Source organism: Podarcis gaigeae, assembly GCF_964106915.1.
Source record: "Podarcis gaigeae genome assembly, chromosome: 13".
Classification (NCBI taxonomy): domain Eukaryota; kingdom Metazoa; phylum Chordata; class Lepidosauria; order Squamata; family Lacertidae; genus Podarcis; species Podarcis gaigeae.
Window position 1 is genome coordinate 19,409,511 of NC_139689.1, and position 17,191 is coordinate 19,426,701.

The window sequence follows — 17,191 nt, forward strand, 5'->3', positions numbered from 1 at the left end:
AATGTGTCTAGTTTTGCATAATTCATCTTACTTTCTGTGATTCAGCTGTGGAAATAAGTAGGATTTATTTGTGGCAAAGATGATGTTGATGGAGGTGAATAGAAGTGAGGGAAGGGCAAGGAGATGTTTCAACACATAATAACCAGGACTAGAAACTTGGATATATATTTTTAAAGGATGTGATCCTTAGGATGTCAAAACCCACACTAGAAATAACTGTTTAAATAGTCATCATCTCCAGGATCCATAATCCTGACCCATATTTTGGAAGTTTGGAAATAGGTTCTGAGTTTAAACAACAATGCATGGCCCATGCATTGCCTAGGAACACTCAGGTATTCCGAAGAGATATTGCTGGTCAGAGATATCCCTGGCCTTTGGTTTCAATGTGTTTTGTTACTAGTTGTCCTCATTTTGGGATTGTTTTCCTACAGCCTGTAGTTCTGACAGGTGCACAATTGTGGTAGAGTTGCTGTGTTTGTAAATTCTCTCATCGTGGACTATCTCTCCATTAAACCCATTTAGTGAGGAAGAGCATTTAGGTTTTATATAGTAGGATATCAGGGGACTTGCTAAAATCACAGTACTCTCATGGGCTTCTTGTCATCTTGAAGAGATACATATGTTATTAAGTATGGGATATAGGTCCCTGCTGCCTAATACAGTCCTTTATATACCAAATGGCAATTTCAGCTTTCAGAGTGGGTGTAGCAAGAAAAAACTACAATGTGATGCCCTATATTTCTAAATATCAATGGGCCACAATTATGTATGATTCCCTCTCTGTAGCCTTTCTTATTTGGGGTTCCTCTTTGCTGCCTCCAGAAGCGCCTTTTCTCAAACAAACAAACACACACACACACACACACACACACACACACACACATTTCTCTCAGACATATTCCTGAAGGCTGCAGAAGTGATGGAAATTTGTTCTGACACATGGTTCTGTGGTCACACACACACAACGCGCGCACACACCAAACAGCACATAATACATTTTCTGCTTATTATGGGCAGAGAACATGAAGGATCCGTAAAAATATAACCAACAGGTGGGAGGCAAAGCAACGGTTGTAAGGCTCAGGTAACAACTGTTTTTCAAGTACGCAGAAAGGTTGGATTGCTATGAATAGACAAGGAGAGCAAGCCATATTCCTCTGCAGCTGAATGGAGAAAAACAGGGGGATGGAAAGAAAGTGTTTTGTGTTAAATATATCATGCTGATGAGATCTTTCTCATGGTTAAGCTGCCCCCCTTTATCACTCTGCGCTCAGATCCCAATACAGATCCTCTCTCCAAGACTATTGCTCCTTCAGCAGCTTCGCCACCCTCAAGCTGAAGCCACACCATCCATTTAAAGGACTTTTATAGCGCTTTTAACAGTTATGGCTTCCCGCCCCACCCAAAAGAGAGAGGGTGCTGGGAACTGCATCCTGCATCCTTAAAAAACCTACAGCTTCTAGGCTTCTCTGGGACTGTTAAAGCTATATGAGTGCTTTAAATGGATGCTGTGGATGTGACCTCAGCCATCTAAATGTCTCCTGTTCCCACAAATGACTCCAGCCTTTCTCCCACGCTGCAGTCAGTAGGGGACATGCCTCGATGGCAGAGGACATGCTCTGCAAGGAATGGATCTCAGGCTCAGTCCCTGGCATCCCCAGGTAGGCCTGGCAAAGACCACCTGAAACCCTGCCAGTCAGACAATAGACCAGTTTCCCAAACTTGGGTCTGCAGCTGTTTTTGAACTACAGTTCCCATCATCCCTGATCACTGCTCTTGTTAGCTAGGGATGATGGGAGTTGTAGTCCAAAAAACAGCTGCAAACCCAAGTTTGGGAAACTCTGCTATAGGCAGTGCTGTATTTAGGCCTTGCAGAATCCCTGTCTGCTGCTGCTTCTCTCACTTCCTTCAAATTCCATCTCAACCCTTCTCCTCGACCTTTTCTGTAACCCCTTAGTCCAGGGATGCAGAAGCTGTGGCCCTCCAGATGTTGTTGAACTACAACTACCACAGAATAGTACCAAAAGGCACACAGCTATAGCAACGATATATTGGTAATAAGAAGTTTATATTGAGGTAGACAAAATACCAACACAATTGCAGCATATACATTTCAGCACAGCTTACAAAGAACCATATGGCTCAACAACAATTATTATTGTGTTGAAGAAGGCTCTGTAGTGCAGCTGCCTGTAACTTTGCACCCTAGCAATGGTGTTATCCTCTTGGAATCAAGCAACTTCTTTGGAGATATAAACATTCTGGTTGTGAAAACTGCGGCTGGGGCCTTGAAATGCTTTTTGTGGGTTTGTCATCTGAGGAAGGCCTTCGAAGCAGGACCTTATCCAGAAGCCTGTCTGTTGTTAACTGCTTAGAGCATTCTTCGATGCAATAATAATTATCGTTGCGCCATATGTTTCTTTGCAAGCCTTGCTGAAATGTACATATTGCAACAATATTTTGCCCACCTCATTGTAAGCTTCTTATTGCAGTTACAGTTGTATGCCTTTCCACACTTCTCTGTGGTGGTTTCATCTAGGACTGTGTCCTTGTATGTGATGTTGAACTACAACTCCCATCAGCCCTAGTCATTGTCCTTGCTGGCCAGGGCTAATGGGAGCTGGAGTCCAGCGACATCAGGAGGACAACAGCTTCCACACCCCTGCCTTAGTCCCTGACCCCTACTGAAACTGAAGCCTTAGTACAAGCACATGAAATTCTTAGCCTCCATCTCTCCCCCGCTCTTTTGCCTCCCCGAGGTCATTGGTTAAGAGCCGTGGATTTTATTGATTTTTAAAAACAACAAGCGAAAGAAGAAGCATAACAGGTGCCTCATGTCAAATTTTAGATGGTAAGCTCCTTGCAGTAGGAACCTGTCTTCTTGTTCTTTGTAAAGGTAAAGGGACCCCTGACCATTAGGTCCAGTCGTGACCGACTCTGGGGTTGCGGCGCTCATCTCGCTTTATTGGCCGAGGGAGCGGGCATGACTAAGCCGCTTCTGGCGAACCAGAGCAGCGCACGGAAACGCCGTTTACCTTCCCGCCAAAGTGGTACCTATTTATCTACTTGCACTTTGACGTGCTTTCGAACTGCTAGGTTGGCAGTAGCAGGTACCGAGCCATGGGAGTTCACCCCGTGGCGGGGATTCGAACCGCCAACCTTCTGAGCGGCAAGTCCTAGGCTCTGTGGTTTAACCCACAGTGCTACCCGCGTCCCTCTTGTTATTTGTAGGCTGCTACAAAACTTTGATAGCTCTATATGAACAGAAACAAACAAATTCAGATAAAAGAGCAAAGGTCCGTAAGAAAGACAAAAAACCCCCCTCTGATATCCACCATAGGGTATTAACTTTGTTAGGCCTAACCAAACTGTCACAGAGTTGTTGCAAGCTTTTGAGTTCTCTAGAACTGTTTATTGGGCAAGATGTTGCAGGAAATCAATGGGCGTGGAGGGAACAGGGAGAAGGACAAAAGAAGAAATCAGGGTCCCCACCAGACTGTCACTATTTTGCAGGAGTGATTAAGCAGCATACTGGCAAAATTAGGATTGCACAACTAGAAGTGGATCAAAGAGCTCTTCTGTAACAAACCCACTTCAAAACAATTAAGACTTTTTGTAGGAAGGAAAGTGATAGGAAGATGAAATGGGGTGGAATAGTGGGCCAGACTATATTTCTTTTTTTTGGGGGGGGGGATGAACGAATTCCTATGTCCCACAAATAACCTAGAGATGCATTTTAAATAAAAGGACACATTCTACTCATGTAAAAACATGCTGATTCCCGGACTGTCTGCGGGCCGGATTGAGAAGGCAATTGGGTCGCATCCGGCCCACGGGCCTTAGGTTGCCTACTCCTGATTTTGCTGCTGTGCCATGCTGAGAAAATCTATGGCTTGGCTTAGTGTGTTCCCCGAACCTGGGTGCTTGCAATTTAGCTCTCTCTAGGCTAACCAAGGTTTGTACTTGTTTTAGCTCATTGTGGCGTAGCAGCAAACTCCTCCCCTGCTTTCGAAAAAGACATCATGGGTAGGGGGAAAGCAGAATGATGTCACAGATCCCAAATGGGAACCCGCAACAAAATGTTGAAGTGCTCTGGTTCACTGGGTCTGTCAGTCAGCCATGATCTCCTCTAAGATTCCTATTTCATGCTCTCCATCCCCAAGAGGCAGTCTGTGGCCACTGAGCATGCTAAATCCTGCTTTGGGCTGCTCTTTTTTAGCCCCCCCCCATATATTCTTTGTACTTTTTGCAGGTTAGCGTTCACCCAAAGGTTCTGATGCTACCTTGCTATTTCTTACTGGTACCGTTTTAGGTAGCGTCCTGTTGGCACTCAGCAGCTGAGTTCATTATTAGAGGGAACGATGACAGGGTCTGTCACATTCAAGGAGAACTTGTACAAATGACAGCAGAAAGTTCATGAAGTTACGGTATTGGCCACACCATCTGGTTATGTGTGCGTTTTATGCAGCTACCTCTTCCTTCAGGCAGCTCAAGGGCGTAAACATGGCTCCCCCTTTTGTCCCACTCAACAATTCTGTGTGAAGCAGGTTAGGCAGATTGCCAATGACTGGCTCAAGCTCACTCAGTAAGTTTTACAGCTGAGCAAGGATCTGAACCTATGTCTCTCTATTCCTAGTACTCAGTACTTGCATCGCAGGGGGTCGGAGTCCATCATGTAGCTAAACCTGAGGGGAGCCAAGGGGTGGAGCTTGTGGATTTCATTAAGGGCACCCTTGCTTTTCCCTCCTAAGCCCTGACAACACTTTCACCACTGCCCGACACTACACTGGCCCATGCTGGCTACTCTTTAGATAACACAGCAGCTTCTGCTTGTAACGGGATGTGGAGTGTTGACTTGGTGGGTGGGTGGTGGTGGTGGTGGTGGTGGTCCTGAGCTCTCACTGGTGGGTGGAAGAGATGGGAGGCATCTGGGTCAACATGGCTGCATCATGGCCAAATGGCCAGAAGTGACTGTGCTGGCACTGGACTCTGATCTCACTGAGGGCTGGTCTATACTCCCGCTAGTCCCACGGCTAGGAAGCACGAGTCTGAGTGGGTTTCCCCCTTGCCCCACTCCCTTCCCAAGGAAGACCTGATCTGAATTGGAACAAATGCCAATTCTCGGAAAAACCCAATTGCCTTTTGCTCTGACTGAGTGTTAAAGAGCGGTTTCCCCCAGGAAGTAGCAGCAGGACAAGAGGAAGTGTGGATAAGCCCTTGATCAGCTCGACTGCTGAAGTACTTGCAGCCTGATCTTAGGTGTTTTTATAGGGCTGTGAGCCCTGTTGAATCCACCTTATTCTTCAAAGGGGTGAACTACATGTTACACTCGGCTATGAGGAACTTTTATCAGATTTTCTCCTTTAAACCAAAGGCTGCCTCTGAAGCTGTTTTCTGCATGGATATGAGAAAGTAGTAAAGGGAGAGAAGGGCCTCTTACCCCTTTCCTTTCCAGCTGCTTTCCCATTCAACCCCCTGGGCTGCTTCCCTGCCCCTCCAGGAAAGGATACAGGTTCCTGCATGTCCCCTCCACGGGGCAAAAATCCCCCCACCATACTGGGGTGGGAAGGAGCTTCAGTTCGGAACAGGTCAGAGAGGCTGTGGAGTGTAACACTTTCTTTCAGTGCTGTTTTGCTCAATTAAAACAATCTCTTCCCAAGTGGCAGTTTGTCCCGTGGAGGAAAACTTGCAGGTACCTATATGTTTTGCCCAGCAGGCCAAAAAAATATTAGGACTTGGGAAAAACCCCTGATAATAATCCCTGCTCTTGAATCTCCTGTCATGCCATGCCAGACATGGCCCTGATTCTGCACAATATTTCTCCCTTGTTAACCATTGCCTTTGTTCTGTTATCCTCCATACTATCTAGATTTGTAAGCTCCACAGGGCAGGGAGTTCTGCTACGATTGTGTGACTCTATAAAGTGCCACATACAGTAATGGCACTGTATGGATAAGAGGATCCTTCCGAAAGACTGATAAGGATGTGATGAGGAGAAAAGGCTGTTGGAAGAGGTATGAAATTCTGTTTGAAGTTAGCCGAAAAGGCAGCTGTGTGTCAGCTTGTGGAAAAACCTGGAGCTTCGACACCAGCACCCCCGCAGCCTCAGGAGTTAGTGTCAGGCAGAGACAAAATATGCTAAACCCCTCATCTCTGTTAATGACTCACATAGCAGAGGGCACAGAAATCTTTATAATAACTACTAACTCCAAAGACATACAAACATTTCCATCCCCATTTGGGGGATGTGACAGCTGGGGACCTGCCACATAGACACCCAGATCTTACCCTCGTATTTATTTTATTCTTTATTTATTTATAAAATCTCGTGAGTCAACATTTGTAGCCCAGATTGGGTGCTCAAAGTGACATAACACAAACATACAGAGCATCTATTTAAAACACATTAAACACAGCAAAAGCAGAAAAGTAAAAATAATGAAGACCGTCAACCCTAAACTCTGCTAGAATTTAAGGCAGAGAAGAAACAATAGAGGGACAAATCCAGTTCCCAGCTCATAAGGCAAGAAGCAAAGTTGCAGTCTGATGAAAGTAAGACTCCGCTGTATTCAGTGAGACTTACTTTGAGTAAATGTGCATTTGCTTGGGCTGTGGAACAGAATGCTGGCAAAGGCTGAAGAAACCAAACAGTTCCCACTAGTGTGTCAAATGCTCATTCGGGAAAGGGGCCAACCAGCCCAGTCTCTCTTGGGAAGAAGGTCTTAAATGGAAGTTACCACCATAAATATGGTCCTTCTGAAACTAAAACATTTCACCTGTTGATCTTACAGAGCAGGTGCAGTGGCATATAAGGGAGAAGATGCTGGGATAGCTCAGTTGGTAGAGGGTTGTGGGTTTGAGCTCCACATTAGACAAAAGATTCCTGCATTGCAGGGGGTTGGACATGATGGTCCTTGTGGTCCCTTCCAACTGTACAATTCCATGATGCCACAGGACCTAGGACCACTGCCTTGAACTGGGCAAGGAAGCAAACAAACCAGAAGCCAGTGCAGATGGGTCATGCACCAGAGTAAAAACACTCTTTCCTACTCAAGCTAGCCAATGAGCAGGCTTGCTGCATTCTGCAGAACCTGAAGCTCCTGAGTCATTTTCAAGGGCAGCCCAGTGCCAATGCATTCCCATAGCAGTTAAAATGAGAGGTTACTGTTGCATGCATGAGAGCGTGCTGCATCTCCTAGTCAGAAAGGAGGGATTTCAGCTGGTTTGTTGGCCAAAGCTCGTGCAAGGTGCTCTTGACTGTGATCTTCACCTGGATAACTACCAGCAAAACAGGAGTGAAGAGTGGGGTAGCCCCTTTTTGAACCAACGCTTACTCCCCTGCTTTAAAGTGCAGTTTGGTCTGCAGATGTTACCAGGCAATTGATACTAGGTGTTTAGCTCTGTGTCATGAAAAGCTTTGCTTGCTGATTTCCGTAGAACAAGGTCTCACTTCCGGACAGCCTGTTTATTGAACATTCATCCTGATTTTTTTGTACACTGTTTGCAAGGAGGTTAGACAACACAAATTCATTCTGATCTTATATATGGGGAGGCTTCACAATGCAATTGCTACCCACAAAAAGTCTGGGTTTTTGAGGAAGTGGATTTGTTGCAAGAGTACCAAGTCAACTTTGATTATGCTACTTTAATTTGCCAGTATGTGATTGAATCCCACATGAAAACATCAACAGTCTGGAAGTGTCCTAAACCTCAGAGACAGAGACACAAGACAGATCCCCCCACCTTGGTTAAGTAGCTCCCCAAGAACAACTAACAGTGAAGTGGGAATAACTACCATCTCCTGGTTCCATAAGCACAATTGCAAATGATATGTTCTCCACACCGGTCATTTCTCTAATAAGCATGCTTGCGTGGTCCATAAGAAAAAACACAGCCATGAACAAACCATGTGAGTTCTGAGATTCTGCTAAAGCATGGGGCCACGTGTGCATTTTGACATGGTGTGCAGAAGTTAGCATCCTGCGAATCTTAGCTTTCAAGTAAAATGAACCAAGTTTCTAGTCCTTAAGGCTGTAAAGATAGGCCTTGAAAGAGTGTTAATGTTAATGCTTTGCAAGCAGAAGGCCCCAAGTGCAGTCCCTATCATCTCCATGGAGGGCTGGGGAAGATTTCTAAATGAAATTCTAGGAATTTAAATTGGGGGAAACATCACTGCTTTCCTGTATAGCCTATGGTTTGGTCCTTAAAACAAGGTCTGCAGTTCAATTTCCGGTTACCACTGAGAGCACAATGGCAAAAACAGAAGGCCCTTTTCCAGAGCCAGGAGGGATTGAGTCCTGCATCACAATGCAACTCCTTCTAGATTCTGGTGCTACTGAACTGCAGCATGCAGAGCAAAGGGTGGGGTAGGGGAGTATTGCTAGATGTTGCTAGAGCTGTGAATGCTTTGTGCCACTTCCAGTCCATGCCCTTTGCTACCTAGATGCCTTTTCCTTCCACCCTGTCTGTTTAGTACAGCTGCACCCAAGTGTTGAAAAACATGAGTGTTAATTGCCACAACGTAATAAAATAAGTGGTGTGCAGCGAGGAAGCAAAGTCAGCCAGCCTACTGGTTGGTTTGTAATATTAGAATAAGAATTGCTGACATATCCGTTTAACAGTTCGTGCTTTGTTGGATTTTAAGTACTAAATGTGTTTGTGTGTGTGTGTGTGTACATCCACCCACACCCATCCACAAATTGTACAGTGAAGCCCCTTTACCCTGGCCATGGGTTGGACAAACCATGTGGTCATTCTTTCTACCCACCTGCCACCTTGCCCCTCCTTGCTTACCTTCAAAGAGGTTGACAATTAAACTTAAATTAAAGAGGTTGACAATTAAAGAGGTTGACAATTAAACTGTTTCTTCTTAGGTCTGCATGCATTTATGTGGCAGCAAGTTCCTTTTAAATCATCAAGGCTTACAGTTTATGGTTACAGATTCTGCTGACATTCACCTACTATGGTGGGCATCTGCAGATGTTTGCCTGTTCTCCGTTCTATGCAGACAGAACTCTCTCTTGAACTTTATTCCCAAACCCCCTTCAGTTTCCAGATTTATCAGTGGAAAACCCCCTGACCTCCTCCTGTACCGTTCACAACACTTTGATGTGCAAACATCAGCAAATACAGTAAAAAAACGTTTCAAGGCCTGGTGGCAAACATTATCACCTGCTAATGTCTTCAGAGCAAGCTACTGTTAAATGCAGAGCAGAGGAGCAGGGGGCCGGTGTGAACCACACACCACACAGTGCCTGTTTATTTTGGCATCACTTTCCAAGATTATGCACGCCCCAGCAAAATCAGAAGTGTCTATGTAGAGCAAGCATTGAACTGTGTGCAGTTTTGGAATGATTAAAACACGTGTTCTCATGGACACACAGAAAAATATTTATATAAACCCAGTCTTTCCCTGTTCATCATTGGCTACTAATTCTAATGTCTCTTTTCTAGCTCCTCTGTCAGAGGTAGTATGCTTCTGAACTCCAGCTGTTGGAAACTTCAGGAGGGAAGAGTGCTCTAGTGCTTAGGTCCTGCTTGCAGGCTTCCCATAGACATATGGTTAGCCACTGTGAGAACAGGATGATGGGTTAGATGGGCCATTGGCTTGATCCAGCGAGGACTTCTTATGCCCTTAGTCTCAGTGTTAACCCTTATAGAACTCAGCGAGGAGGAAGATGGGAAGAAATGCTGCTTGTGGGCTTCTCTGAGGCGTCTGGTGGCTTAATCTGAAGCTTTTATTTTGTTCTTTTGCTCAGCACCCCTTAACAGGTGGGGTTATTGAGCTGGTTATAGGGCATAACAGGCACGAGACTAAAGGCTTATCCATACTTCCTCATGTCCCATTGGTTTCCCTCAGGAAAAGCTGCTCTTTGGCGCTCAATCAGAACAAACAGCAATTCAAGTTTTCCTCAGGTCGCCATTTCTTCTGATCTATCACTAAAGAGTGGGTTTTCCCTCGGAAAGGAGCGAGGCAAAGGGGAAACTACTTGGACCCGTGCTTTCTAGGCACAGGACAAGCGGAAGTATGGATGAGCCCCCAGGGTCGTTCCTGATTGTTTACTTGCAGGCCCGGGCTCCCTACTTGACTTAAAGGAGCAAGGGTGAATCTTGGATGAAGTTTCAAATATGTCTGCCCCTTCAGATAATCAACGAACGACCTTAGATCATATTTCCATACAACAGAGAAACTGCCTCCTATGTGCTGCTGTAAGGAGCTGTCCAATTTTGCAAGTGGGTTTTCTTCAACCCTCACATTAACATAACAATTATAATAAAGGGTTGGGGCACTGCGCTCCCAAATAGTCCTTGGTAAGTCTTCATGAGGTACTTTCTGATCCCGGAGTCCTTTATAGTTGTGATTTTAACATGAGGGATGATACATACACCCTATTTGAAAGGGTGTCGACTCTTGCACCAGTCAGTAGATCACTCACACACACACACACACACACACAACAATGTCCCCATTATAGGAATATATGGTTTGGGGTGGTTCAAATCCTATTTTGGTGTACAACTGTGTTTAACCCCCTTCCCACTTTCCCGTACTGTTCTGAACCTGTTTTTTTTTTTAAAAAAAAAAACAGCTAAAAAAATAGGGAATTAGGAACTGCAGATAAGGAACTAGGACAGGAGCCATCTTCAGCTTGTCAGCCTTGTTTGTTTTGATCCCCATTAAGGGATCTCTAGGCTTCCCCCTCGCTGCTCCTCCACTGAGAGAAAAGCATCACCTGTCAAATGTCCACTTGCCATGAGGCAGCTGTGAAAGGCAGAGAGGCTCTGACAGGGACCGGGGAAAAGGCTGGCAACCCGAACTGTGGGGCAGAATCTATTCTTTGCCCAAAAATTCAAAGCCTACAATTCTGGGTTATATCTCAGCATCCTTTCTGGCCACCTCCTGCTCCGTCTTTGTCCTCACATTTTAAAAGCTGTAAAGATGTAGCGTGGCTTTGATCCATCCCTGGAACACCAAGGGATCTGGAAACTCAAAGACATAGACCTGTAGTGGGGGGAAATAAAGAAAAACACCAGTCAGAAACAGAGAAATCAAACCCTTTCACTGCACCCATTAGTCTTTCCTCCCTCCCCCCCCCCCAAAAGAGGTCGGATCAAATGTTTCAGGGTCTTCACCACCACCGCCCCACCCCGCCAGCTTTCCTTTTCCAAACATTTGTCAGGCCCAGAGATATGAGCTGTTTTTCTTAAAATACACCCCCTTTTTTCTTAAAATATCTCCACAGAATCTCTGGGTCAATTTCTCTGGTTGTATTCACCCACTCAGGCCTGGGAAGGGAACGCCCCTCAGGCATATATATCTTCAGGATCTCTCCTTGTGGAGTAATTGCTACGAAACATACTTCAGCTCACATTTCTTATCCATAGTTTGGGAGGGGGGTCTCTGTGTGTGTGTCTTTAAAAATAAGTTTGTTTTTCCTCTTCACAGTTTTTTGGTGATAAATGGGAGACACACTCCCCTGTTGTACTCACATGTTAGAATGTGGGAGGGGTGAATTCCTATAAAGTGGGGTGGAGATAGAAAACACAATACTGGAGAGAGGGAAAGGGGCATGAATCTTCCCAAGTCTCCTCCACCAAACTTTTCCATCTATTTACATTTCTTAGAGCGCCAGTAAAGAAAAAGTTGCTTGGGAAATAGTGCTGTTTTTGTGCCTGGGGGAGGCATGGGTGTGAGGAGGATTCAGCCCCCCCCTCGCATACTATGCTTTATGTTGGTCCTACATCTCTACCCCTCCCTATAAGAATCCAGTTTTAAAACACATGTCCGCTGTGATTATGTATCATTTACCCCAAGAGGAAGATCTACCTTAGAAGGAAGAGCCCACCTTTTGGGCCTCCGCATGAGTCACTGTTCTATTATTTATTTAAGATATTTTTAGGTTGCCTTTCAGGGCCAAGCCCTCACAAGCTTCCAACTTGTAAGAGCATAATATACATAATAAAATTTCATATAAACAAATAAATAAATAAATTCATCACTAAAAACAGCAGTATAATCCAGTAACTGTTTTGCTGAATAAGAGTACCATTCAACCCAATTGTGGGCATGTAACCCTGCTGCATCTCTTGCTGTATGAATTCATCCTTCCTGCAGCAATGACCATAGAATTGTAGAGTTGGAAGTGATCCCAAGGGTAATCTAGTCCAACTCCCTGAGAATACATGCAGCAGAATGGCTTGCCACCCGTAGAAGGTGATTGGAAGAGGTGAGGCAAGAACAGGGACTCATTCAGAGATGCGGTGGGCAGCCTCCTTTTGCAGTAGATTCACAAGGTGCATCTATCTATCTATCTATCATCTATCTATCTATCTATCTATCTATCTATCTATCATCTATCTATCTATCTATCTATCTATCTATCTATCTATCTATCTATCATCTATCTATCATCTATCTATCATCTATCTATCTATCTATCTATCTATCTATCTATCTATCTATCTATCATCTGTCTGTCTATCTATCTTGTATGAAGGTGCCCTGTCACACATCTTAGGAATTACTATCCTTGCTAGCGATCATGAATTGGCAGGCAGTGGTAATTACCTTGGATTACAGTGCAGTCCTACCTGTTCCTATTCAGAAGTAAGTCCTATTGAGTTCAGTGGCACTTACTCCCAGGTGAAATGCAAATAGGACTGCCTCCTTAATCTGGAATAAAAGGGTGGTTTCCTCAATGCCAGCCACCTTTATACCCTCCCCCTCCAAACCCACACTCCTCTTGTAAGATTGCTGCCTTCCCTTCATGGCAGAAACTCTCTGCTTTTAACACACACTTTCCTGCCCTGCAGAAATTCAACAGGTAGAGCATTCCCCCACAAGGATATGCAGGGATGGGGAATGTTGCACACGATACGCACACACTCCTGTTTGCTCTGCATCCAGTGAGCTCCCACTGCTGGTTTGAGAAATGGTATACACATGACTCCAGCCACAATCCATATCCTGTATCCATACAGTTCTTTCTTGTGAAATACGGCATTTCGGGTTTTGACGCATCTTCCCCACAAACCAGCTTTGGTTCAAACTGAGAAAAAGAACAGCCTTGCTGTGCTTTAAGCCAGTAATGCGTACACAGCATGTCTTATTTGTTTTTAATGGCACAAAATCTTCTACATCTTCCACACAACACCTTCTTCCTCCAAATCCCATCCCATATTCCCCCCTCCATTACTCTGGATTTACCATTCCTACCTTTTTTTGTTTGCGTATCAGAATTTCTGCCGATACAGTAAAACTGGATGCAATGAGAAAATAATGCAGAATAGCAGTTTGGTGAGGACAGTGTCGTGTGGATGCTGGGAAAAACCCTGCATGCATGAGCAGGGCTTACAAAAACTACTGTGTGGAACTAGACATGCCCCTTTTTTGTTTTTGTGCGGATGGGTGGGCAGGAGGAACAAAATTTATGACCACCATTCCTGGCCCAGAATTCCTTTCTTTCTGATTGCTCAGAACTCAGGACTGCTGAATCCTAATTCTTGCTCCTTAACCCCTTTCCTTCACAAACAGCCAAAGTGTGCTACATTTCTCAGGCTCCTCCCCCATGCCCCCCCCATTTCCTATTACAGTGGTACCTCGGGTTAAGTACTTAATTCGTTCCGGAGATCCGTTATTAACCTGAAACTGTCCTTAACCTGAAGCACCACTTTAGCTAATGGGGCCTCCTGCTGCCGCCGCGCCGCCGGAGCTCGATTTCTGTTCTTATCCTGAAGCAAAGTTCTTAACCTGAAGCACTATTTCTGGGTTAGCGGAGTCTGTAACCTGAAGCGTATGTAACCTGAAGCGTATGTAACCCGAGGTACCACTGTATTTCTCATCTATATTTAGACCCGGAGTAAGCAGACTCCACACCTGCCGAAATCCCCTCTTTTAAAAGGTCGGGGAGCCCTGCCCTCTTATGCTTCTGGCTATCCTGATTAGCACCCCACTTTCAATCCTTGGCATCTCTGGGGAGGGTGAGGAGAGACACCTGCCTGAAACCCTGGTCAGCTGCTGCCAGTCAGTGTGGACAATACTGAGCTAGATGGACCAATGACCTTACTCAGTACAAGGCAGCTTTCTAGTGCCCAATTAAAAACTTACCATGAGTTAAAATATGTGTGCATTTGTGTATGTGGCAGAGAGGAGATGTTTGCAGCTCCCCTCCTCATGTGGCAGAGAGGAGATGTTTCCCGCCCCCTCCTCATGTTCCCAGTTGCTCTTGTCATCATAACCTCCTGCTTGGCTAGTTTATTCCTTTTGTGCATTTTTAATTAAAGCCAAATGCTGAACCTTAAAATAAAAAAGCGACATCATCAGTATTCTAATGACTACAAAGAGAAGTACAGATACACACACACACACACACACACACACACACACACACACACACACTGTCGTTCCCTACATGCTGAAAGAGGCTTTGCCATCTCCAGTGTCTGTTAGAGCTGGTGGAACATTGAGATACTGGCTGTCAATTCTTGGAGACTATTACCATGGCATGTGCGTATGTGTGGATTTAACTAGCTGACATATTTAACTAAGAATCCTGGCTGTTCCACCCCCCCCCCTTGCTTCAGTCTAAAGGCTCATACTACAGGAGAATCCTGGGTACTGTAGTTGGTTAAGAGTGCTGGGAATTGTCACTGTGTGAATGTGTAAGCTACAGTGCCCAGGATTCTTTGGGGGAAGCCATGGGACGCGGTGGCGCTGTGGGTTAAACCACAGAGCCTAGGACTTGCCAATCAGAAGGTCGGTGGTTTGAATCCCCGCGACGGAGTGAGCTCCCGTTGCTCAGTCCCTGCTCCTGCCAACCTAGCAGTTCGAAAGCACCTCAAAGTACAAGTAGATAAATAGGTACCGCTCCGGTGGGAAGGTTAACGGCGTTTCCATGCGCTGCTCTGGTTCTCCAGAAGCGGCTTAGTCATGACCAGGTAGCTGTACGCCGGCTCCCTCGGCCAATAAAGCGAGATGAGCGCCGCAATCCCGGAGTCGGTCACGACTGGACCTAATGGTCAGGGGTCCCTTTGCCTTTACCTTTATTTGCCTTAAATGTGTAGCGTGGCTCTGACTGTGGTCAACCTGTGCCGGTGAGGAGGATAAGGAGCAGCAGCAAATTGTTGGACAAGAGATGTTCAGGGCCCTGTGCCCCCTAAAGTAGCATTCTGCCCACAGGAGAACAGAATTGCCCATTGTCAGTGTTGAAATAAGATTTACCTGTTAGTCTAGTGTTGGCTTCTGCACATGGAAATGTGGGGAGAGAGGGTGTCATCTTGTCCTTTGCCTCAGGCAGTAAAAGATGCTAAGACTGTATCTGATACTAATTTAAAGACCGTTTCTCCCCACATGAACCAACCTGAACCCTGTGCTCATCATCTAAGACCCTTCTCCGTGTTCCCCCTCTGAGGGAGGTGTGGAGAACATCAACACAAGAGCAGGCCTTCTCAGTGGTGGTTCCCCACCCCACTTACAGAACACTTTCCCAGGGAGGCATGCCTGGTGCCATAGCTACTTATCTTTAGGCACGAGGGGGGGGGGGAGTTTTAACTTTCTCCAGGCTGTTTGCTTTTAATCATCTGCGGCCTCCTTCAGTGGCTGGAATTAGTGTATTTTAAAAATACAAATGAGTTTTAGATTTCATTTTGTTTTCGTTTTATGCTGGTTTTAATGTATGTGTTACTTTTCTGTTGTGTGTAGCTTTGAGTTACTTTTTGATTAGAGAGAGTGAGAGAGTGAAGTGATTGATAAATTTAATAAATAATAATGCATGGAGGCTGCAATCCTGCACACACTTACCTGGGAGTATGCCCCCCGCCCAAACACAGTGGGACTACTGGTAAATAAAATCCATCGGATTGTGCTTTCAGTCACCCAGTGATAATTATCGTCAGTGTAATAGAATGGAGGATTCTGTCTCCACCCTCTGCTTATGGAGATTGTAACCCATATTAGGGATTATGAGTATGTAACCAGGAGGATTATTGTTATTGTAAGTTAAATTATCCAGTTAATGAACATAAATTTGTATTAGGGTTGCCATATTTCAAAAAGTATAAACCAGGACAACCCTTTTTTTAGGAAGACCCCAAAAATGTTGAGCCCCTGCCCCCGAGTGACTTGTCTAAGACGTATGGCAACCCTAACTTGTATGGGCATGGTAAAAGAGACTTTGCATTTTTGAAATTCACAGTTTCCTGGCATTCTAACCACTCAGCATGACTCCCTTCCTATAAGTCTGTCTTATCCCCCACCTCTCCCTGGCACATGAATGTGCTGCTAAAGTCACATCTAAGGGATTTGCTAGCTGAGTGCTCCTTAAAGCTGGCATCCTACGCTTTGTGTGAGCTAACAACCTGTTTCTTTTCTTCCTTCTTTTTATTTTAACTTTCTATGCAGGGGGATTGGAAAGCAGGGGCTCCAGTGCTTAGGTAAGAACTTTTTTTTTGGCTTTCCTCTCTGGGTTGGTCCTCCTTTCATGAGGAGAGCACCACATGTTGTGAAAGCACAATCAGGCATATGAAGCACCCCAGCAGGGTCACAGCGGGGAAGGAATTGCAATTTTATAAAAGAGAGGTTGCAGGAGCGGAAGCCACATGCATCCCTCAGCCCAGATAATGTGGTGGATTGCTTGTAGCACGTCAGTGCTCAGGGAAGAAGTGCACTCTGCATGTACCTCAGAGGCACTCTCTCCACTCAGTTTGTATGTGCATAAAGACAAATTCTGGGCCAGGAGTTTGCTCTTGGGGGAAAAGGGCTGCTGTAACTTGAAATATTTCTTTTTGATGGTGGTTCCATGACTTTTACAACAGATCATAACAAGAACAGTGTTCTTGTGACTTGGAGTTAGGGAGAAGATACACTAGTTGAATTTGTTTCTGTTGGGTAGCTTTTCAATTTACAGAACCTCTGTGGGAAGACAAAGCAGCAGATCTAGTTGGAACAGAAAAGCTGGGAACAAAGGGCAGGATTCACCCAGTATACCTGAAGGAGCGTCTCCACCCCCATTGTTCACTGAGGTCCAGCACCGAGGGCCTTCTGGCGGTTCCCTCACTGCGAGAAGCGAAGTTACAGGGAACCAGGCAGAGGGCCTTCTTGGTAGTGGCACCCGCCCTGTGGAACGCCCTCCCATCAGCTGTCAAAGAAATAAACTATATGACATTTAGAAGACATCTGAAAGCACCCTGT

General features: G+C 45.3%; 1 protein-coding gene across 1 annotated transcript in view; it reads left to right on the top strand.

Annotated features, from left to right (window-relative positions):
• The window catches only part of PRKCG (protein kinase C gamma), a 50,382-nt gene that overhangs the window by 1,839 nt on the left and 31,352 nt on the right, over window positions 1-17,191 (top strand). Inside the window, exon 2 of the mRNA XM_083707811.1 lies at window positions 16,403-16,434. Within this exon, the coding sequence (XP_083563937.1) occupies window positions 16,403-16,434 (32 nt within the window). The remainder of the gene's footprint in view (window positions 1-16,402; window positions 16,435-17,191) is intronic.